At 30.1% G+C, this 24,687-nt stretch overlaps 1 protein-coding gene across 5 annotated transcripts in view; it reads right to left on the minus strand.

Moving 5' to 3' along the window:
* Positions 1-24,687, minus strand: part of LOC129908587 (protein ECT2) — a 47,588-nt gene that overhangs the window by 14,344 nt on the left and 8,557 nt on the right. For 3 of the 5 annotated variants that reach the window (XM_055985195.1, XM_055985193.1, XM_055985197.1), the window contains one exon: positions 5,944-6,163. In XM_055985195.1, the coding sequence (XP_055841170.1) occupies positions 5,944-6,161 (218 nt within the window). In that variant the 5' untranslated portion in view covers positions 6,162-6,163. Of the gene's footprint in view, positions 1-289; positions 544-5,943; positions 6,164-21,692; positions 21,837-24,687 lie in introns of those variants that run through there. The other 2 variants (XM_055985194.1, XM_055985196.1) reach the window with 2 other exon arrangements.

Genomic DNA, 24,687 nt, shown 5'->3' on the forward strand with positions numbered 1-24,687 from the left:
AAAAAAAGTTGTATTTAAATTCCTCTCGAATAAGACAAACATAACAATTGTTTAACACATTCATCACAGACACAACAAAACAACACTTTTCCAATGATTTATACCCCAAATTAAAACCCCATAAAAATTCCTTTCTTGATCTTATTTTAAACCAAGTTATTTATCATTCCAAAAAATGATAACAAAAACGTAAAGTAAACACTAAAAATTCTCTCAACTTATCACAGAGTTACCCATTACTAAAAATAACTCAATTTAAAAACAAAAACAAAAAAAACATTAATCTCACCTAACATAGTAGACATTTCCTGAAGCAAATTCAAGCTGCTTCAAGCGCTTGCCATCAGCACCGGCTCCCATTATTCTACCAGTAAACCGTTTCAAAATTTCAATTTAAACACTTAATCGAATTAAGAACCAACACAAAAATATATAATTTTTTAAAAACAAACATCGAACCCGTCGTCGTATCTATACTATCTCGACCGAATTTTAATACAAGACTATTTTTGAATTTGCATCTTTTCACGCCTAGAAACCTTTTCCATCTAAATTTTTGAAAACAAAATCAAATAAAATTGCTCAACAGAGATACAGATTCGGAGAGTTTGAACACTTGGCGCTGAAAAAAAGCTCTCCTAATAAACAAATGTTGTCAATTATTAAAAGGTAAATATAAAAACGAGCTAATAATAATAAAAATAAAAGATAAAATATATAAATTTCTGTTCTATATGAGAGAAGTATCTATTGTGATGTGTTTGGTTGGTGGTGTGTATTCTAAAGGCATTCCTCAAGTCTTGTGCTGGAAAAAAAAAAAACATATCAGAAGTTGGAAATTCCCCTTGCATGATCTCGAGCAAATAACAAAGTTTTTTGTTTTTTTTTATCTCATGGAAACACCTATTAAAACAAATTCCTCAAGTGTTTTTAGCCAATTCAAGTCTAATTTTTTTTGCGTGTGAAGATCATTTTGACGAATCACCTAGAGAACTCATGTCTCTAATTGAATTTTCGGCGTTCGTTGAAGGAGAATTTTTATCGATGAATTTGTTGATTCACACTTTTCTAGAGAATTTGAAAAATGAAAAACATTTTGCATTAAGATTTCGAAAAAACCAACCGACCAACAACGACGGGGTATAGAGACAGAGGTCGCCACTTGTCTGTCCGTAATCGTATCACGCAAATAATTTATATTCATTTAAATTTTTATTTTATTTTCTAAATAAAATAACCCCATAACATAGTGCTTCCCGCATGTCGTTTCATGGCGACAGCTTATTTTTGGACACGAGGGACGGACGGATAGGATGGTGGACTACGGACTACCACCCCACATATTCATTCATTGATTTAATCTTTCAGCAAATTAAAATATCAAAAATGTACAAAATGTTTTTAAAACAAACCAAATCACGAGTAGAACTTCCATGAACGCAGTGAAAATTGTTGTCAAAGTTGAATTTTTTGTTTTTGAATATTGTCGTGTTGTCGTTGGGGATTTTGTATTGTATCTGAATGTAGACGAGGTTTTTTTTTTGTCAAAGAATGCGTAAGCGTATTCTTCAACCACTTGATGTGTTATAAATTTAAAAACCAACCCGTTGTGAAACAAAAAACACAGGAGAGAAAGTATCATTCCATTGATTTTCATTCAAGCATTCAATCCATGTGTCTTTCGGCGCCAGATATTTAACGTTAAATTATTTATCTCAAGATGTTGTCATAATAATATTATTTAATGCTTGCTTTGCCTGGAAAATAAAAGCGTTTCTGACATTGGGAGGCTAAAGTGGAGATTTTTATATGAATGCCCCTTGGCTCTCACAAACAGGTATAGTATTAGCAATGTGAGTGTTGGGGAGGGGAGAGAGAGATCGGTTTGAGATTTTAATTAAAATTTTGTGTTTTTTTGAAATATTTCCAAAATGTTTTTGAGTTGAGTGAAATAGTGAAATGAAATAATAAAATTGTTATTTTTGAATGTTTGTGTATGTATGTAATTGTCTTGCAATTGTTGGTTAAATTTTTGGAAAGAATTTTTTTTTGTTGATGAAGGTCGTGGATTTTTTAATTTTTTTATGGATTATTGACTAAATTGCCTTGTGTGCCCTTTCAATACAAAGTTGAATGACTTATCTCGAGGAAAGCGTAAAAATTATTGAAAGTTTGCTGAACCGGTAGAATTTATTTTTTTGGAAATTTTCGTTTGAGAAGAAACATTTATTTTGTTAAATGGTGGAACGGTAGGCAATTAAATGATCAGTGTCATTCTGACATTTACAATTTCGAACTTTTACACAATTGACAAGGTCATATAAGGAACAAAATTACCCATACAAAAAAATTAAGAATCTAAGTCTTGTTAAAATAAACACAAATATCAAAACAGTTTCTTTTGGATTGCAGGAGGCCATAACATTTAGCACATCATTAACATCACACTATATAATTCCGAATAGGCAAAACTAGACAAAATTCAAAAAGAGATGAAAATTGGTACAGATCTTTGTTTCATCATGAATAACCAAAAGTTCTTAGAGTTTTTAAGATTAAAAAAAACTTGCTTATGGGAAGAACGAAGGTCATGGGATTCTCTACTAAAAAGTTTTGATATATATTTTTTGGTCTAGGAGCAGTTTTTTTTTTCGATATTAAAAATTGTAAAATGTCGAAAATAATAGTTTTTGGCATATAATGCTATCGAAAAGGAGTTTGAGACAAAATTGTGAACCATGTATCCCTCTTAAAGAAAACATTTACATTTGTTTAAGATTTTACTTTGGCAATAAATTTTTATTTTGATCAAGCCAAAAATTGCACTTTTTCGTACCTAACCACCAAACATGAGAAGCGTATTTTAGAAGAGCTCTGGCAAAAGTTATGATTTTGAAACGTATGCATTACAATTTGCTTACACTTTTGTGTAAAAAATTGAAATTTTGAAAATTAAGTAATAATTTCAACTCTCAAAAATTAGGTTTTTATACAATATTTTTAGTTCGTCCTTTAGACTTTATTTCTACAAAATGATTTCGAAAGTCATTTTTCATACGTCGATATTGATAAAATAGAGTTTTTAAGCTACTATTCTAGCTTTAGAAAACAAAATATGCTATCTTGGGAGAAGAAAATTTACAAGAAAATTTCTTTTTTCTTTACCGTTTTAATTTCCTATTTTCTAACAATACGTGTGTATATTTTTGAAAGTCAGAATCATTTTAAAAGTTGTTTAAAGCACTTTATGAACGTAATTATAGATTTCACAATTTTTGTGGAAAATTAAAATCAATTTATAAATGTAAAGTTTTTAATATGTGGTGCACTATAGGTGGGCAATATAAAACTAACTTGAATACAACTAACTTAAATACAATATTATACATTTGAATTTTATTCACAAGAAAACATTCTCAAAAAAAAATTTCATCAGACCTTAAGCAACTTAAGAATTCGAAATAGTTATTCAATAAAATAGTTCATGGTACTATTGCATTAACTTACTACGAAATTTAAAAAATCAAGGTTGCTAGGGGAAGCCTTTTTGTCTGGTTCAAAACATTTTTTTTTTTTAGAATATTTTTATTTTTGTTATTCCTAAAACAAAGTCATTGTGAGAAACGGAAGGGGATTTTGTTTTGTTATCTGAGCTTGTAAAATATTTAAACAGCTTCTTTTTCAAGGTCTATTTGTTTTGTTCATAATAACTCAATGTTTCTATTATTCAAGTTTAATCCATTAAAATAAAAATTGTCTACGTAAGTCGTGGTTTTTTGTTTTCTTTAAAAAAAATATTGTTAAGACCAAAAGCAAATAAACGTATATTTGAGAACCTTGTTTGGAAAGCTATATAAATATATCAAAATAACAGTTTGATAAATTGATTTCGACACAAAGTCTGGAGCAATCGAATGTTTAATTTTTTGTCAAGGCACGGACAAGAATAGACGAAAATTTAATCGATTTCATAACTTTTTGTAATTTTAGTTTTTAAAAAATTACAAAAAAAATTGGTGAACACAAAATAGAAAATATTAATTGAGAAAGAAGATTTTCAACAAGTGACACTTAAATTGCCAATTCGAAAGACTTAAGTTCCACATACTAAGGAAAGCTGACACTGTAAAACTGCTTCGAAGTCTCGGTAATATTTTTCAAACCAAACTTAGCCGTTTTATAGTTCTTTCAAAGTTGCATGTACATATTTCAATTTCAAATGGAATCCTATAAGCCCTAGATATTTGCCAATTTAGTGTAAAGTTATTCAGTTTAACTCATAAAGTTGCAACAGACCCTTTGTCGAGTTTAAAATATCAAACTTTCAAGAGTCCTTTTTAAGAAATCTACCAAGCACTACCTAGTTAGTAGGAAAATGAAGTAATCTTCCTCATCTTACGCATAACTGAGAGGCTATGCACGGCGGGCGTCAATGCTCTTATGCTTATTGAAACCCCATCCAACCCAGTCCTAAGTGGTTAACCAATGGAAGTTGAAAGTTTCATCATTGCAAAACAAACCATAAATCTGCAAATGCAACGAACATAATAAAAAATGATGTATTCACCATATTACAAGATCTACAAGAGTGTTGTAAATAGCCTCTAATTCCGGAACAATAAATGCCCTTGCCGTTCCTTAATTGGATCAATAACACATCACAATTATACTAGAAGACTGCTGACTGAGTCGTCCTCTCCTCACAACTCAAAACATCATTCAACTCTCATCAAACCATGAACAAGTATTGCGCTTACAAAGCCATTCATTGGGCAAACATTAGTGTGCTTCTGAAGAATAAAATTATTCCGAGAGTACCTACCCAACGAAGAAGATGATGTTGATGTTGATTATTATGGGGAGAGAAGACAATCTAAAGAGTTTTACGGTCAATGCACACTGATGATGATGTTCAAGATAAAAAATTAAAAAAATATAAAGTACGTCGTCGAAGTAGAAAACCAAGAAGAAGAAGAAGATCATTCAAAATGGTATTTTGTTCAAGTACACACAACATTTGCGTGAACGACCGCGCGCATTGCATAGTTCGCTCGTTCGCTCGAGGGACCGGGATTTTTTAAATTCGCACAATGAATACACAAAAAGAAAGGCCTGTCATGGAAAAATATTGTATATACAAGTGCTTTTACAATCTACATGCATTCGACGACGACGACCAAGAAGACTACGACGACGACGACGCCATTCTAATGCACTGCATTCGTTTTCATTTATTGCTTCATTATTCCATGCAAGTACCGCCACCGCCAACACCGCTAACACCGCCATCTGCCGCCTTCTACAATCTATACAACATGCCTGCCTCTCTACGGATGGTGTGACCGGTTGATTGTTATGCAAATTACACACTCGATGGCGATGGTTGTTGTGGCGTATTGTGTTTTGCCTCGAGAGAAGATAGATAGAAGATAGCTTAACTATGGAATCAAAATCATTTAAATGTGTTTTCTAGAGAAGGAGGAGATCAGTAATTAACATCACAGAATCTATATCTCTTTCGTGCATTTCTCTAGCTCTCCGTTGAACCAGAGAGTGAAAAATGACATAACAATAACGACTAATCCATAGAAATGACAACGAAATCGAAGTTGGATAGACGCAAAGTTCAATTCTTGTGACCTTAACATTGATGATCGAATGAATCACCGCAAAAAAGGGGGCTAATAATAGTAAAGCATGTTTGCATTTCAAAACACACACGTTCCTTATAGTTGTTGTTTATTTATGTGTTCAAAAAAAGAAATAGCAGGCATATTGCACTTTTACATTATCATCAGTTTAGTGTTACGAAGAGAAACTACTATGCGAAGTAGATAGAGATTAATGAGAAAACGGTGCGCATGCGCATGCTCAGGCTCACATCGCGCATCGCGCATCGCATCATAAACACACTAAACAAGACTATGTTATTATGCTTTTTACCTGTGTTTACTCTTGTGTATCGCTTCATAAATGGGACCATCGAACTCTTTCATCACAAAATATGTTGTCCATTCGTTATCGGTTAAGATTTCCAGACCTGTTTCCGATGTTAGAACGGGCACACCAAATGTTTTTGCAGCTTCAACAATGGAATTGTCATCGACAACACAGCCTAAAAGGCATATTCTTAGGTTTTCTGGTGATGGTGATATTGACATTTCTGAAAAGATATAAGTAGAAAAAAATTTATAAATTTGAAAAGATGCATGAATTTTGGTTAATTTATTTAAATTTTGTATGAACTACTTCAATTTATAGCAAAAACAACAATCTAATGGGAATTAGGTTCATTCATAAAATAAGTAAGCTTCAATTTCTACCTCAAATTAAAACATAAGGTTTGTAATTTTTTTAAATTTTGGTTTCGATTCATTTTCTCTAAAAAAAGGAAAACCTACAGTTGACTTATGGTAACCTAATAGTCGTACACTGAGGGAAAAAACGCAACGTAAAATGTAAAATGTTCAACGTTGATTTAATGTTGAAAAAAACTAATATGAAACTTCTTCAAAATAAAATTGAAACAACGTAAGAAATTTTTTTATTTTTGTCGGACTTCAGCTTTCGTTGAATTTTATCACTCTAATTTTCAACAGTGAGATAGCACGGTGGTAAAGCATTCGCCTTGTTGCAGGTTCGATCCCCAGCGGCTGCCCATTTTTTCTTTTTTTTTAATAGATTGATGCTTTTTTTTTAAGTTGAAACAACTTTGATTAAACCACTTTAAACTAACGATGTTCTACTTTGATTTTAAAATTTTCGTCTTCAACGCAAAATCATTCCGAAAAATATTTGAATCAACGTGGTTTTCGTTGATTTTAAGTTGTTTTTTCTTTCAGTGTACTATTTTCGTTTTCAACATAGGCAATAGACAGCTGGGCTGTGTAATGTTGTAATTTTAAGCGTGGATTTGGTTTATGGAACAAAAGTGGACGAATTGGATGGTAAATACTATTTTTTACCTTGCAGTGCAAGATAATATTTAGTATTTTTTTTTTTTTTTTTATTTAAAATTATTTTTCTTACATTTAAAACATTTTTTTTATGTTTTTAAAATTTTCATTTTCTTTTTCATTTGTTTTTTTTTTCTTTTTTTTAATTTTTTTTTTAATTTTTTTTAAAATTAAAAAAAATTTTTTTTTAATTTTTAAAAAAAAAATTTTTTTCATTTTTTTTCATTTTTTTTCATTTTTTTTTCATTTTTTTTCCTTTTTTTTCTTTTTTTCTTTTTTTCTTTTTTTCATTTTTTTCATTTTTTTCCTTTTTTTTATTTTTTTCTTTTTTTTCATTAATATTTTTTTAATTTTCAAGAAATTTCTAGTTGAAAAAAAAAATATTTTTTTTTAAAATATTTCTAAATAAAATAAATTTATAGTTTATTTTATTAAATGTAAGATAAATGTAAAAATTGTTTGGGTGAACTTTTCAAGCAGTCAGCCAGCAAAATCTGGTGCATTCTTACCCAAACTATAAATCTATTTTAATTTATTCCACAAGTTGCTACTTTCTTAGTGTAACTAGTTAATTATACCATTTTTTTTGTATTTTTCTATTTAAGAATCACTGAAGCAAAAATAAATCGTTTCCTAATTTCAATTGTAAAATAAAAAAAAGAAAAAAAGTGAATTATTTATTTTGTTTTGATTTGTTTAACTGTGACTAGACGATTAAGAAAATCAGCTGAATTTAATTTATAATATGATTTTATTCTTCATTTGTATAAATAAAACATAAACTATAAATAGATTGTTGGCTTGCCGGAAACAATTTTTATATCCATCTGTTTTTAACCGACAAACAAACCTAATTTTAAGTACAATTCTCTAAGGTCCCATTTGAAAAAAAAAAAGATTCTAAGTAAACAAAAACAAAAAAATAAAAACAAGTCAACTAATTATGTACAAACATAATTTCCATGATGGCTTTTTGGAAATGTTTTAATTAATAAAATGTACAATTATATTGTACAAATTTATTTCCGTTTTTGTTTTTACTTTGTTTTGATTGCTCGTTGGTTGGCTCTGTCTTAATTTTTGTTTGATAATAAAATAATGTTTTGTTGTTTGTTTATTTTTAGAAATTAAGAAATACACTACATATCAATAGATTAGGGTCAAATATTATTATTCAATTATGATGTTTAAGACCGATATAATTTATAGTTGATTTTTAGGGTCTTCATAAGTCTAATATTCTTTATAAAAATTTTTTTTTTGTTTTCATATTTTTCCACAAAATATTACGACAAAATAAAAACATCACCTTATTGTATTGCGTTGCAGTGTAGCATTATTATTATTCATCAAAGCAAAGGCAATGTGCAACAAAAGATTGCAGATTACCACAATTAGTGTAACAATTTATAAGATATAGCTCATAAAATAATTTGAATTGAATCGAAAATCAAAGTAAATAAAATTCCTCGTCTATTTAAGATGAAAATGCAAAAATTAACATGCAATATATGACGATGACGAGAACCATAGCATTATCGCATCGTTCATTAGATGAAACGCAGGCGTGGAATACAATTTAAAATACAAATTTCATTTCATTATTGTTTTTGGCTATTCATCAATATTTTTAAACACTTTCAGGCTCATTAAATTTCCCAACAAGGCGAGAAGTGTACTAAAAATACATTTTATTGCTAATATATGGTAATGTGTACATAATGTATCTATATTTATTCATACAAATCATACAAGTTGTTGCTACTAATATGTGGTTAGAAAGATATGCACAACATATTATTATTGAAAATATGAGTTTTCAACATTTTAAATGTTTTAAGGAAAATGTAATTTTCTGATGTTCTGATTAAATTAATTTAAAAAAAATATAAATAAATATAATTTTGATGTTAGTGCCTTTTTTTAGACCTTTTCGAGAACTAAGTCTGCAAAACAATTACACGTGTCGCTACAATGTATTGTTAAACTGCAAATAACAAAAAAAAATAAACTTTTCATATGAATTGTTCAAAATATTGTAATCTAAAAAAAATATGAAAAGCGTCAGTTAATTTTTATATATTGTTACAAATAAATTATAGTTTTTTAACATAATTGTACATGTACAATGTGCAATTACATGTCCTAAGATTATTTCAATTAAAATCTTGTATCTTAAAAAAATGGGGGTAGGTACATTGAAAAACAAACTACCAATGCAGTTTTATTATGTTCAAAAAGCCCTTCAAATCGTACAAGGTCCTGCTGCAAGGACAATGTCTTAATTTTTGCATAGCAATTTCATTTCATTTTTTTTAACCAACTTCAAAAAGCAACTTCAAATGTCGCAATAAAAGGATAAAAAATAAAAATATTGATTTTTTTTAATACATCTAATAACATTATTCAAGGCAAGTGCTTAAATGGCATTAATTTTAAAATATACGTTCTTGACATACTGTTAAAGGGTTAACTCAGAAGTTTTGCTGAGTGAACCATTTTGATGATTTTTTTAAACCTGGTGGGTCCCGTGCGGTAAAATTTCATTTTGTTCAAGTTCTGACAATGCAGCCATAATAAAGAAGTCGTTTTTTTTTTTTGCTAAAATTATATTATTAACATTAGACTGATTAAAAAAAATTATTTTTTTGTTCATAGTTATATCGAAAATATTGTTGGAAATGACGAAAAAATACAGCCCTTAATATTAATATTAAGTACTGCTGCATCGCAAATTTTTAATGGTTTATCAAAAAGGCTAGATTTTTGGTCTCACCGATCCTTTTATTAAACTTTCAAACTCCTAATATTTAGAATTTTTCAATGAATTCGAATTATTTATTTTTTCAATTAAAAATTAATTTTATTAATTTTTCGCGTCGGTTTTTTGTTTTTTTTTTAATTTTATAAAAGCATTTTATATAGAGCGTTCAATTTTATCCAAGAAAATGATTAAATCTAGCCTTTTTGATGAACCATCAAAAAGTTATAAAATTCCTCAAAAACATAATCTTTCCCATGCAACTTTTACAGTATTTTTTTTTTCATCATTTCCAACAATATTTTCGATATAACTATGAACAAAAAAAAATATTTTTTTTTAATCAGTCATATCATAACATAAAAAACGCTTGCCATACGATTTTTCTTTCATACTGGCTGAAAGTTCGGAACTTTACTGGCCGACAAAACTCTTCCTACGATTTACAAATTTCAATTTTAAATATTTTTGCATATGGTTACTTTTATATTTGTCTTAAGCACACTTGAAATGCTTTTTATAATGTTTTTTTTTTTTCAACTTGTTTAACTATTACAGTTCGTAACTAAGTGTTCTTTAAAGGATATGAAAAACAGAGTTTATATTTTTCGTAAGAAGAATTATGTCGGCCAGTGTAAATATAAACCACTTATCCACACAAATCAAACAAGAGTGCATCACAAATAAAGTTTTTGAAAGTAAAATTCATAAAGGCAGCTCAAAAACACGCTAATAACACTATTTTTTAAAGTATTGAAAAAAAAAAAAATTTTTCTAAATTATTGAAAAAAAAAACTATTTTCTAAATCATTGAAAAAAAAAAATTTCTTTATAAATAAAAAAATATTGATCAAATGTTTACGATAATTTTGATTTAAATATTCGTTTGTTTATTTCTAATTTCGTCTTTATTCGAAAGTAGTTACGTCAACAAATAAACTTTAACGATATTTTCAACAAGTGTAATAATAATAATTATAAAATTTGTTTTTACGTGTGTGTTTGTTTTTATTTCAAACTTAAAACAAGAAAATTATATCCGAATTTTTTTCTTTTAACTATGCTCCTACGAACGGGTTTTTTATGCGGCAAAATATATTTGGTAGGTACATAAAAATTGTTTCCTTTATGATCGAACTGAAAATACTTTTTCAATTTTCCATCCAACCCACGTACGCAAAAGTTAAGTAGCAAAAAAGTTAAAGATTTTTCTTTTTTATCACCGAAAAATTCCATAAAAATGATTCATATTTTTTTTTTTTGAAATTTTTCTACCGAAATGAAAAGTAAGCAAACTTGACCTTCGTATATAATGTATACAGAAGCACATATGTATAAGCAATGGGTGGGCAATATGAGGTGGGGGCCACCTCTGAACGTGTGGCGATCGTTTGCCAGCAACTCTTCCCACTTTGATTCTAAAGAACAAAAATACCTATATTTACTTTTAACTCATTCACATTATAAAGAGGAGATATACATATCTAGACTCTCAGAGGGAAAATTATCAAAAACAATTAAAGTATAAATTCTTCTTTGCTTTAATCCATATTGTTGATGTTTTTACGTGTTCTTTTGATGCTTTCTTATAAATGCAAAAACGCCATTGCGATCGCATCAAGCTGAGTTTGTTTGCATAACTTACGCACGTTTCCAATGAACTCTTCTTTTGTGTTATTGCGATTGCTATACTGTTTCCATCTGTTTTTATTGATTGTGATTGAAGTAAGGTAAACAGTGAAAATATTGGCACCATCCTATCAATTGCTTGTTTAGTCTTTTATAAAGAAAAGTAGATCACAACAAAAACATTACTGTTAAAAAAAGAGCCAAGTTCTCCTATGTTGAAATTATGCTGGCACAAAAAGTACTGAGATGTAAAAGTGTACCAAGTTCTAAAGTTTGGGTTCAAATTCGTATCAATAAAATTTTGATTGTTCTCTTGACAATTTTTCTTTTAATTTCCGATTTTTAAAGTTATTTCAAAAATTGCCAAGTAAACAATCAAAATTTTATTGATACGAATTTGAACCCAAACTTTAGAACTTGGTACACTTTTACATCTCAGTACTTTTTGTGCCAGCATAATTTCAACATAGGAGAACTTGGCTCTTTTTTTAACAGTAATGTTTTTGTTGTGATTTCACTACTTTTTGCAAGGTAAGGCTGTAGAATTGAAAATCTCTATATTTGATGAAAATTCAGTGAAAATGGGCGGTTGCCACGCCCCCTGGCTGAAATTCTCAAATTTTAAATTTTTTCCTTTGTATAAACTACCAACTCTACCATTCTACCAAATTTCAAGATTCTAAGATAATCAGAAGTGCTCTATAATATTTGATGAAAATTCAGCGGAAATGGGCGGATGCCACGCCCCCTGAATTGAAAATCTCAAATTTTCGATTTTTTAATTTGTATATACCACAAGTCCTATCACCGTGTAAAATTTCAAGTTTCTACGATAACGGGAAGTTCTCCATAATTTTGATGATCTGTCAGTGAGTGAATCAGTCAGTCAGTCAGTCAGTCAGTCAGTTACGGTTTTTGAGATTTTCGAAGCCCTATATCTCAGAAACTACTCATCGTAGCAAGCTTAAATTTTGTGAGGGGTTTTGTTTTGACTAGCTTAACAAATGAAGCGAGTTTGAAATTTCTATTATCTTTGGTGTGGAAGTTAGAGGGGGGTCGAAAATGGCCTGAGTTGTTTCCTGTAAATAAGGGTGTAGTGCCAAAGTTGCTAGAGAACTTGGCTGGGCACTACCGTGCCCCTTGATCATATTTGATAGTTTTCGATGAGTTACAGCTTTTTACTATTGTTGAAGGTAAAAATAAATTCTAAAAACTAATGAAGTTGATCGTTTAATGAAAAAAGAGAGTAGCAAATTTGATAGTGTTCGACTGATATGGACGGTTCTGTGTTCGCTTTTTCATGATGAAAAAAGTAAAAAAAAACTTTGCTTAAAAATGGTAGGAAGAGAGAGCGTCTTAGATTATCCGAAAGTGGACTTCCATCACATCCGAAAAAATAAAAGCGAATTTTTAAGCAAGTTTTTAACCCCTTTTAAAACACGGATTCACCACTATTAATGTTAAAAGGAAAAAAAGATGGCGTTTCATCGATTAAAAGGGAATCTTTTTAAATCAAGATATGTATATTGGCTGAAGAGGATTTTTTTATAAGGGTAAGCCGTTGATGCCAAATGCAGTTGCTTGCAGGACTAAAATGCGATTTACAGTTCTTAAATTAATACCATATTTCTATGATAATTTAAACCAATGCCTTCAAGAAAAAAAATGTACATAGAAATGTGGTATTAATTTACATAATACCATTGCACATTAAAGCTTGAAAAAATGCTAAAAAAAAAGTGGTACGATTTTCATACCCCTGCACTGCCCCGAAAAAAAGGGTCTTCTATCTTCTAAAATTAGGCATGGTTTTTGAGTTGAATCAAAAAAAAAAAATGAAAACCGGCCGTTTTCTCAGAATCACTTTTTTGACAAGGATCATATTCAACAATAAAAACTCTTGAAGGAATTTGTTCTATTTTTGTTCAGGAGCTCAGTTTTATTAAATGGACTATAGATTATTCTGTACGTTAAGTTTACGTTACAAAATTTGTTCAGATGATTTTTTTTAAAGCAAAAACCTAAACTAATTTCAACTGTTTAATTGCTATGCAACACACAATATTGTGGTTGCCAAAGCGTAAATTTTAAATGCAAATATGGAAATGTCCTATAATAAACAAAATGACTTAAATGCTTATAATTTTTGTTCAATTCCTGAAAGTAAATAAACTATTAATATTAAATGTAAAATAAATTTTCAGAAACAAAAAAATTCTTTCCTCAATTTTCTAAATATTTACAATGTCAATCATACGGTAATTTACCCTACGATTTTTAATATAAATTTATAAATCACTAAGAAAAGCAATTACATTCGCATTTTCTTTGAATCAATAAACACAAACATCATTAAGAGGTTAGACAAATGTGACTTTTCACTTATGTACTTTCTCAGCAGTTTGCCCGTTGCAGTGTTTAGAATATCTCTATTAGCTTTTATAGAGGTGCTCTGTCTCAAATTCTAATGTCTTGATAATTTTCAATAAATTCACACACCTCACAAAAAAAACCTGTCAAAAAGTCATTTCCTATGAGTAATCCTTGCGGGGATCTATAAATATTCATTTTGGTCTGACAACCACGAAGACGACGAACGACCACGACCAACGACGATGATGAAGACAATCGATTTTTAGTTTGGCATCATTTCGTCTATAGATGATAATAATCTCTTAGCCAAGTTGTCATACACAAAGTGCCATTTGCTACTTATTTAGAAAAAGTATGTTTATTTTAACAAAAAAAAAAAGAAGATCTTTTCTGTACGCGCAAACCAATGTGTCTCATATTCTCTCGTATATCGCGTTTTCTTGTCGGGCGTTAGACGTCAGCAAGTTTTAAAAATATCAATTGTCAATCAATTGACGTGAAAAAGTCCTTAAAACTGGTGCGGTGATGGTGTGATACAAGAGTGTACTTTTTGGGTTTTTGGTAAATTCTGTTTCTTTTAGATTTTTAAAGCAGAAAAATTATTTCTTCTTATTTTAAAAGTATTTTTTTTTTTTATTTTAGGCAAACGCAACACAGCGTGTGTGCTTATTCACGTATGACTTTTTCATGAAAAAAATTATTGAAAATAAAAAATCAATTTAAAATGTTATAGAAGAAGATTGAAGCTAAGTACATCTAGCTTTTACTCAGAATTGCATCTTTAAATTCTTTTTTAATGAACAACCACCACGTGTTCGTGTTGGGTAAGCCTATCAAAAAATAAAAATATAACAATCAATCAATTCCAAATGATATGTCATAATGCTTAGAACTTTTTCTTTTAAATCAAATACACAATTGAATAGATTCTAATTTGCAATAGCAATTTGTTGACGCCACTTAAAAAAATACAGAGAAAAAAATGAAAAAAAAAACCAGACTTGTCTTACCGTAACATTTGTGAGATAACTTGGATTCTTTTGATATTTGTTCCTTTGGATCAATCGCTAATTTCAAAACTATTAAGTTGATCATATTCAGTTTTCCGTGCAAAATTTGACAACCAAAATATTATTGTACGCCCGAAAACTTAAAAGCTTTTGCGAGTTTCACCTGAATGGAATAAACATTTTCCTCTAAGTTATTTGTCTGTTATTTTTGTTCGCCACCAAAAATTAGGCGAAAAAAGAGCGAAGGACTAGGCACCTCGCATTTGATCTAGAATAACACTGGTCGGCAAAAAATTAAAAAAAAAGTCGTGATGAAGAACTATGCTGTGATTTGAATTGACTTTGTTCAAAACTGTTTACAGATTTATTCTTTCAGGTCTAGTTTTTTAGATAAGTAATGTCCAGCAATAGTTTTTAAAAATTAATGTCTAAGATTTAAAAATATCGAATTTCGCAAAGAACCATTCTGAAAACCATTAATAGTACAATGTTAAATTTCGAGTATTTTTGGCATATTTTGCATTTTGGACCATGAACAACTCTGCAAAAAAAAAAAAGGAATTTCAGATCCTACGAACGGTCTTCCTCTACAGAAACGACAAGGTCACTGGGCTAAACAATTTTTTTTTTTAAGGGTCTCATGAAATCAATGCTCTTACAACCAACGTTTATAACAATAATCACCCAAAATGTAATCGAAATTACAAGGTTCGGAATTTTGATACACATGAATTTTTGATACAGAACAGTTTTGTAAAATGTGAGTAACTGCAAAGTATATATTTCAACTTCTCCTTTAGAAAATTAGCAAAACAAAAAAAAATAAAATGCACGACTGGGTCGCACGAACTTGCTCTTAGAGTTTAAGTTGCTTAAATTTTTAAGACTTTTTATATAGAAACTTGGGAAATGTAGGTATATAAAAACAAAAAAAAAATTAATTTTTCAAAAAAATAAAACAATATCTGAAATCAAATCGCCCCACAAAACAGGTATGCAGTTTTATTTGATATATTAAGGTGCATTTTTAGAAAAAAGATTTTCAAAATCGTTAGAGCCGTTTTTTAAAAAACTAATTTTTCTTAAATAATTTTTTGAAAAAAAAGTTTAAAAATAAAATTGGTATGCCATTTTTTAGAAATAACTAATCAACATATAAAAACAAAATTTCAAAAAAATTCAATGTCCCGTTTTCGAAAATTTGATTTTTCAAAAAAAAAATTTCAAAATTTTTTTAAAAATCCAAAAATTATTTTTTTCAAAATTGTATTTTTGGCTTATATTTAAATTATATAAATGCTTTTGTATAAAAAATTTCGTTGAAATACAATAAGCAGTTTGGCAGAAAATCAGATTTGAAAAAAGCGGTCCTATGGCAGGTACCGTTAATAATGATTTTCCAAAAAAATTTTCTTCATCAAAAGATAGACCTTATTTAAAAACTAACATTTGAATTTTTTTGACAAAATCGTTGGAGCCGTTTTCGAGAAATTAAACTTTTCCGAAATTTTTATATGGCAGGTACCGTTATTTTTGGTCCAAAAAAATTAATTCCAAAAATCCCTCTGGAGAGTCACCAAAAACTGCTACATAGCAAGTTTGAAGGCAATCGGTCCATCCGTTTAGGCTCTAGCTCCTTATACAGACAGACAGACAGACAGACAGACTGACAGACTGACAGACTGACAGACTGACAGACTGACAGACTGACAGACTGACAGACTGACAGACTGACAGACTGACAGACTGACAGACTGACAGACTGACAGACTGACAGACTGACAGACTGACAGACTGACAGACTGACAGACTGACAGACTGACAGACTGACAGACTGACAGACTGACAGACTGACAGACTGACAGACTGACAGACTGACAGACTGACAGACTGACAGACTGACAGACTGACAGACTGACAGACTGACAGACTGACAGACTGACAGACTGACAGACTGACAGACTGACAGACTGACAGACTGACAGACTGACAGACTGACAGACTGACAGACTGACAGACTGACAGACTGACAGACTGACAGACTGACAGACTGACAGACTGACAGACTGACAGACTGACAGACTGACAGACTGACAGACTGACAGACTGACAGACTGACAGACTGACAGACTGACAGACTGACAGACTGACAGACTGACAGACTGACAGACTGACAGACTGACAGACTGACAGACTGACAGACTGACAGACTGACAGACAGACGGACAGACGGACAGACGGACTTCCGGGACCCACTTTTTTGGCATTGTCTATCATCGTAATGTCATGGAAAAATGTTATCTCAACTTTTTTTTTGTACGAATGCATAACTTGATATATAGTACCTATATCGCAAGTAAAAACTAAATACAAAATACTTAGCTATTCCAAATTTTAAAATTGAAGTCTCATGTTGGCATTAGAAACGATTTTATGTTTCCTAAGAAATATAAATGGGTCACCCAAATCTGTCGTTCATACATATCTACTGATACTGAAACACCCTACCTACCCACAATTCGATCAGAATAAAATTCCAATAAATCAACTTAAAACATTCTTCTTTTCTGTAATAAGACAAACTTTACCTTGTTACTAAATTAGAATCATGTGATTCAAGTAAACGATAAAATTCCTTTCCTCCAAATTATGAACAATCAAAAATTGATCTTTAAAATTCTCTCTAGACAACACAGATGTTTACTGACCCGAATACAATATTAATTGCAAGCTTTTATAATGTGCAACAATAATTACAAAAACCAAAAATTAATAACTTCCCCATTCCCTAAATTACAACCAATTCGTTCCACGAATCATGATGTAGGTCTAAATTTACAGACCATTCATTCTCCCACAACACAACATCCATATAAGTATTTATGAAATGTAAAATATATTTGTTCATTTTTTCTGTCATTTTTTGATACTAAATATTCAAATAAATTATAATTTTACAACGTCATGCATTCCAGAAACAATGCACTCTCAAAATGATTTATTTTACTTTGATGTACTATTTCAATTTTTTTCTTTCTTTCGTTTTTTTTTTTTGTATTGTTTTGTTTTTGTTTTGGCTGGAATAAAATATAATTCTCTATAAATCGATCTATATACAAGTTGGTATATTTTGAAGACACGCTGCCGATGTATGCAATTGAATTGCAATCATCTAAAATGTAATTAAAAACCTTAAAACTATTTTCGTAAGTTTAAAAATCTTAAATGAGTGGCTTTTTGAATTCATTTTGGTATCTTCTACTTCTTCTTCGTCCTGCTGGGCTAAATTATTCCCTCTAACCGACCAACCGACTCGAAATGGACGAGAGTCTTGGTAATGAAATTTATTGAAAAACGTAACTAAACCAGACATTAGTTTGATTGCATTTCCTCATTTCCTCGACTCTCTTCTCGCTGATCTGGAAACTCGCGTCGGGTAGTGAAAAGCGGAGCAGAGCAGATCACCATCATCACACCAAGAAGATGCATTGCCTGGCTGAGGCTTGCCGAGCAATCCCAATGGGGGGAATAGATGTGTGTTTTCAATTGATTTGTTTTCTTAGATAATTTTATCACTCTATAGAGAGTTTTGTTTGTTTTTGAAAATAATCATCATGTAAGTTGCAGAAGATCTTAATTTTCTCATTCCTATAGTTGTATTAGATACACAGTTAGATATGTTTTGTTTGCGAAAGCTGCTTAAGGAAAAATTAAAAAAAAAAGAATTAAAAAAAGACGTAAAATGGCTGCGGCATTAATGGTTGAGTAAATTTGAATTAATTGTTTCGAAACCCACACGGAATTGTGAATACAAATGGAGCTATTTAGATAAGGAAAATAACAAAAAAAAAAGATATTGTATCTTATTATTTAATCAGGTTGAAATGCAGGACAAAGAAAATTGTTAAAAATCTTCCTGCATTCTCAGAAAGGTGTTTGTTTATTTGTTTTTAAAATTCAAAAACAAAAGTTCAGGGTTTTTGTTTGTAAAACTTTAAACTCATAAACAGGAACCATCAATATTCTCAATTTGACAGCTCAATTCATAATGCAATTAAATTTTTATCTTAATTAAGCAATTAATTAATAAATATCTAATAAAAAATAAAGTAGATCAATCTGGTGAAGCTACTTGAAGGTCGCATTTATCTCTTTGAACAAAAACTTAATAATATTGGTCAGGGATTGTGTACAAAAATTATATTAAATAAGTTCATGTCCATCATATAGGTCAACAAAATTGTTCTTTTCTTTTAAACAGCAAAGTAGCCATCGATATGAGTCATTAGGCGTAAAATATATTAAAAATTATTTTTTTTTTTCATTTTTTGCTATTTGCGAACTTGAAAATAGATTTTTATTTGTATGTTTTTATTTTTATAGACTATGAGTGCGGAACCCATAAAATACACACATTCTTTTTCGCGTGGGTGATTTTAGACTTATTGTTTTCAATTTTCAAAAAACTAAGGTAAAAAATAAATCATATAATTTAATTTAAAAATATATACATAGAGCTATTTTGTATTGTTTGATTTAAAGAAGAAAAAAAAATTGAGAAATACTAAGATTTTATAAAAAGTAAATTTAATTAATTGACAAATCACCACTTTTCTTCAAATCTTGTCCTCAATATATTTTAAATGGATAGAAATTATTAAAAACAAGAGTTTTAGTTTTGTATTTTTTTTTTTTATGTTTTTTAAAATTAATATTAAATATGTATCTTCTAATGTTTTATTATAGTGAAGAAGTTAAAAATAAATGATATATAGTCCAAGAATTAAAAACATACCTATGATTTGGTTAGAAAATTATTAACTATTGGTTTTTGGTTTTGTTGTTGTAGTAAAAATTCTAACAATGAAAATTTACTCGGTTTTTGATGCAAGTGCCACTCATGGTTAATGGCAATTCTCTGCTAGCTTGCTTGCTTGTTCTAAATGCTTTCGTCTATGTCATCAGATTTAATGCTGATGATAACATCCACTATTGTAACTTTTGTCACAAGATGGTCTACATTTTCCGAACTTGATAAACTCAGAAGTCTTGACCAAACTTTTCAACAGTTCTTCACTCAAATGCAGAGGCAAAATCAAGAAATGGGGTATCCTGATCAACTCAATCAAAATCGGTACTCTTGTGACGATTAGTTGGACAAGGCAGTGGGACGGAACACAACGATTTTATTAGTCCTAAAGTTTGTACCCAAATCGGGACAAATGAACTAATTTTTTTAACGAGTTCTTAGATCAAGTCTTGTGATTTTATATGCAAAGTATTAAGATATTTACTTAGAACTAGGTATTAGTAGGTTCTAAAAATCAGTTGATATCAGTTATTATACCAAAATCCATTCAATGTGATTTTTTCACATAAGTAAAAAGTTTGGATATAATTCCTCCTAAATCGGCAAATTGCTTCAATTTATTGCTAAGAAATATTTTAATGTTTCTTTTTTTGCAAAGTATATTGAAATAGATTAAGCTTCATTGGTAGCCGTAAAAACTACTTATAAAATATCTCATACAAATGCTCAAAGTCCCCATCTTAAATGTAAAGATGCCCTATTTCATTGAAGACCTAACAAACTAAAAGTTAAACAATGATGATTCATTATAAATGTCTAATTTTCTAAAATTCACAATTTATGGATACAAAAAAACAATGCTACACAGTGTAAATGCGGTGCTTTAAAATCAAATCGTTAAATAAAATCATTTCCTGTTTATTTTTTGACTTATGACAATTTTTAACGACAAAAAACAGCTTAAAAAGTTATAAGATTTTATATAATTAGTAATAAAATTTTTAAAAACGAAAATTATGTTGGTTAACCTATAAAAATGTGCAAGAAACATGAATTTATTTTAATATCAAGTCGTAAACATAAATATTTCTAACAAGGTCCTATGTCAAATATTAATTTTTGACTTACAAGTTAGATTATCGTACTGCTGCAAATAAAAAAACCTGCTGTAAATAACATAAAATATTTATTTAAATTTAAATGGTAGAAGAAGGAATATGAAAAAAATAAAAAAAAAAAACAGAACAGACAGTCGCTCCAGTTTAATTTATTAGAACGATAATAAAAGTGTCACTAGAACGAAGGAATATTATTATTTTTTTTCTCTCTGAGAATTAAAACAAAATTTAAAATTTAAAAAAATCTATATAAAAAAAAAATATATCAAAAATAACACATTCCATTGATAAAAGATTTATTTGACAGAATTCTTGTCTCGAGAGAAGGTTTTTCATATACTTTTTCTCCTTGTCAATAGAAAAAAGTACAAGTTTAATTAAATTAACAAATAAAATATTTGAATTTATGATTAATCAAACTCATTAATAACCCTTGAACTAACCTAAATTCTTTAAACACCAAAAAATTATTCAATGAGAATTCCTTTTAATTTTAAAAATAAATTCAAAAAAATATATATAATAAATATTATTAGATTAAAAAAAAACAAAAAAAAAATAAATGATTAGCATTCTTTTGCAAAATCAAAATAATAATAAAAACAACAAAAAACTAAATAAAAACAATAAAAATAAAATGTCATGGATTTTTCATCAAATTTTCATGGAAATCATAGAATTCTTCTCAGAATTAAGATTTGTTTTTTTTTAAATTTGGTCGAGAATATCCCGCAGTATATTGTTTTGACGCCTACACAACGGGACATTCTTGAACCATTCACCAAATTTTGAAAAACATTTCTCTGACTAAGTGTGGATTCTAACGTAAAAATTGTCATCATCGGAAGTACCCTTGAATAGATTTTTGTGTTTGTTTGATGTTTTGACTTGTTTCTTCATCAGGACAACAACCATAAGAGTCTTTTCTGACTAAGCGAGCATCATTTTTAGGTTATAATTTTACCAAAAATAAACAAATATAAACCCCCCTCCCCCCCTTCTCTAAAAGAAAACGATGAGATATATTTTACCTACCTGCAATGCACATTCGCACTCGACATGCTTAAATAGTTTTATTGGTTATTTGTTGTTGTTGTTGGAGAGTAGCAAGCAAATTTTTGTTCGTCTGTGTCGCTTTAATTGTTCAAATTGACAACTTAGTTCTGCGCGCGGACGCTAACAACTGGCACCGGGCCAAGCTAATTAAACCCCAAGAGTTCCCAAAAGAAAGAAAGAATGAAAAGACAAAACAAATATAAAAAAAAAAATACAACCACGACGACGACGAAAAACTACACAAACATAGTAGAAGAGTGTTGTGTAGTATCAACAACTAATTGAATTTTGTCCACATGAAATGCAAAACGTTTTCGTGAATCCAATGGGGCAATGGGGACATCAACAGCGGCAACGATATAAAGGTGCAGTGAAAAGTGAGGAATTTTTTTGAGTGATTGCCCACGCTGATGCTGAGGTGTGAGAGGGAATTCTACAATCTACACAAAACTTTTGCTTACAACCAACAACCAACGTCAAGGCAAATTCGTTTTTCGCGCGCGAAAGAAAATCATTGAGTTTTGTCAAGGTTTTTCAATTAGTTTTTTTTTTTTTTTGTACATTATGTTTTTTTTTTGTTTTTATTTTTTGAGAAAACAAAGATTATCTAGGAAACATTTAAATTTCAACCATAAGTTACATATTACATCAGTTCATGTGCACCATTCAGCATGGCGAAGTAGGTACTTTTTAGTAGTATGGATCTACTTAGGAGTTAGGAATATTTAACAACTTTAGGAGTTAGTAATACTTATCTACTTAAGGAAGTAGTGACGAGTAAAAGGCTCTGTGACGATTATAGAACGTAAGTAACAGCTGCCAAATATGACGAACCCAAAATATTTGAAGGAGTCTAGAAGTCAAAGTCCATATTCTACAAATGAAAATTTTACAAATCCATTTTACATGACATTTTACAATATGGTAAAGTCAATAGAATGAAATTGTGAAAACATAAATTACACGACAGTGGTTGTTTTTCGATTAAATGGACATCTTCAATGAGAGTGACACTTTAAGCTCTTTTGTTAATATTAATTTCTCCCAAATTATTTTTTCTGTAAGAAGTTTTTAATGATTTCATAAGAAGATTCTTCTTTTCTATTTTGGCTCTCCACTTAATTGAAAAAAACTGCTGGGAATTTCGGTCAAGACTTCTTAGATGATTTTTTAAGCATTTGTCAATTTAGCTTGAAGAATGTTAAACAGTAGTTTTAATTTAGGGTGGGCAGGAAGCTGGGAACAACTTTCAGAGATTTTCGCAAACAAAAATGTTCCTTTTTGAAAACTGTTCAATTCACACTGAGGCAACTTATTCAACATTGGTCCATCCTTACTTACTTAGTTAAGGTGACTAGCGCTTTAAGCCAGCGCTTCAATCCATTGTAGATTTGGGCCTCAACAACAAGCTGCTCCAGTCAGCTCTATCCCAATCAGCCTTACCTTAATTGCTCATGAGAGGGCTTTGCTGGTCAAATGCCTTCTCAAACCAAAGTAGCAGCGTTTGGCAAATGTAATCCTTCGTTTGATTTCAGCGCTGGTGTTGTATTCTGTATTAACAGCGAAGCATAGGTAGATAAAGTTCTGTACTAGCTCGAAGTTTAAGAATAGCATTAAAAAATCAGCGAATTTCTTTCCAGGGTCCACAAAGTCAAAGTGGCTTTATAAAACCAATATAAAACCATTATTAAGAACAATATTGGATAGTTTCGACAAAATGAAAAACGAACAAACCAACAAGAAAAAGTAACGTACACTCATTCATAATAAAAACAAGCAAAAAATGAACATTATTACGAATCCTTATCGGTATCGCATTGGACACTTGAGTTTTGCGGATAAAAAAAATTCATATCAAGAGATGAAAAATCATATCGGTATCGCACCACTCCAGTGGGTGCCACGCCTTTAATTTTTTCTCAGTGTAAATATGGTGGTAAAAAAATTTTTATTGCGATTCCAATCGAATAAATGAGTTTGGTTCTTCTTACTAATTCCCTTCAGCTTTAGCAATCTCTCTGACCAACCAAACAAATTCGTCGGACACACATCAATTGCAATAACTACTTTGCTTTGCTTTGCAACAAAAAGTAATTCCATTTGCGCCTAGCATTGCATTCGGGATACACCTTTTAGTTATGATTATATTTATTACATACCTAGCTTTCTAAAACACTCTTGTTGAATTGTAGCACACCCTTAACCTCAATAAAAACGAAAATCCGAGGGTGAAAAAAAAATAAAATAGAATAAACAAAAGAAGAAACAAAAAGGGATGAAAATTCCACCGAACTCATCGAATCCAGTAGTGGTATTTCCATAAATCCGATTGCGCATAGAGATAACAAAAAGTATTTCAGGGTGGTGCAGCGTTATGCACTTATTTGATGCACAATGTAAAACTGTACAAGGACATTTGTGCATGTGTTGAATTAAGGATAACAAGCTGTCCATGATGGCGTTGGCTGATGCCAGGGTTGTTTTTACCAAGCCTCTCCCGACTCTGACCTGACCCTAGACAAATATACAAAATTCGAAAAAAAAAAACTGTTCATTAAGTACAGTTTAGCTATTTTCTTTCGTAGTTACCTGAGGACTTTATTGCAGTTTGAGTAGTTTTGAATTTTTACCTAGATAAGTTTGGTTTGGGATTTTCCCATACTGTGGCGTAGAACTTATTGAATACCTACATTGTAAAAATCTTATAGAAAAAAAAAAAAACTTCATGATGCACAATCACGACTGAGTTTATCATATTCATTTAATGATTTCTAATTAATACTACCATTTTCATTTCTTGTTTTATTGAAAAAACGAATGCAACTCACATCTTCATTTAACATTCATTCCGGCAACACAGTAGGGAATGACAAGAAGCTCTGACAACAAATCGATCTAGATGAGTTCTCCCCCCGGACCGCCCATTGTCGTCGCTTCCTCACCCTATGATTGCAGAATTGTCTTGTCTCTGTGA

The sequence above is a fragment of the Episyrphus balteatus genome, chromosome 2 (assembly GCF_945859705.1).
Source record: "Episyrphus balteatus chromosome 2, idEpiBalt1.1, whole genome shotgun sequence".
In the NCBI taxonomy this organism is placed as follows: domain Eukaryota; kingdom Metazoa; phylum Arthropoda; class Insecta; order Diptera; family Syrphidae; genus Episyrphus; species Episyrphus balteatus.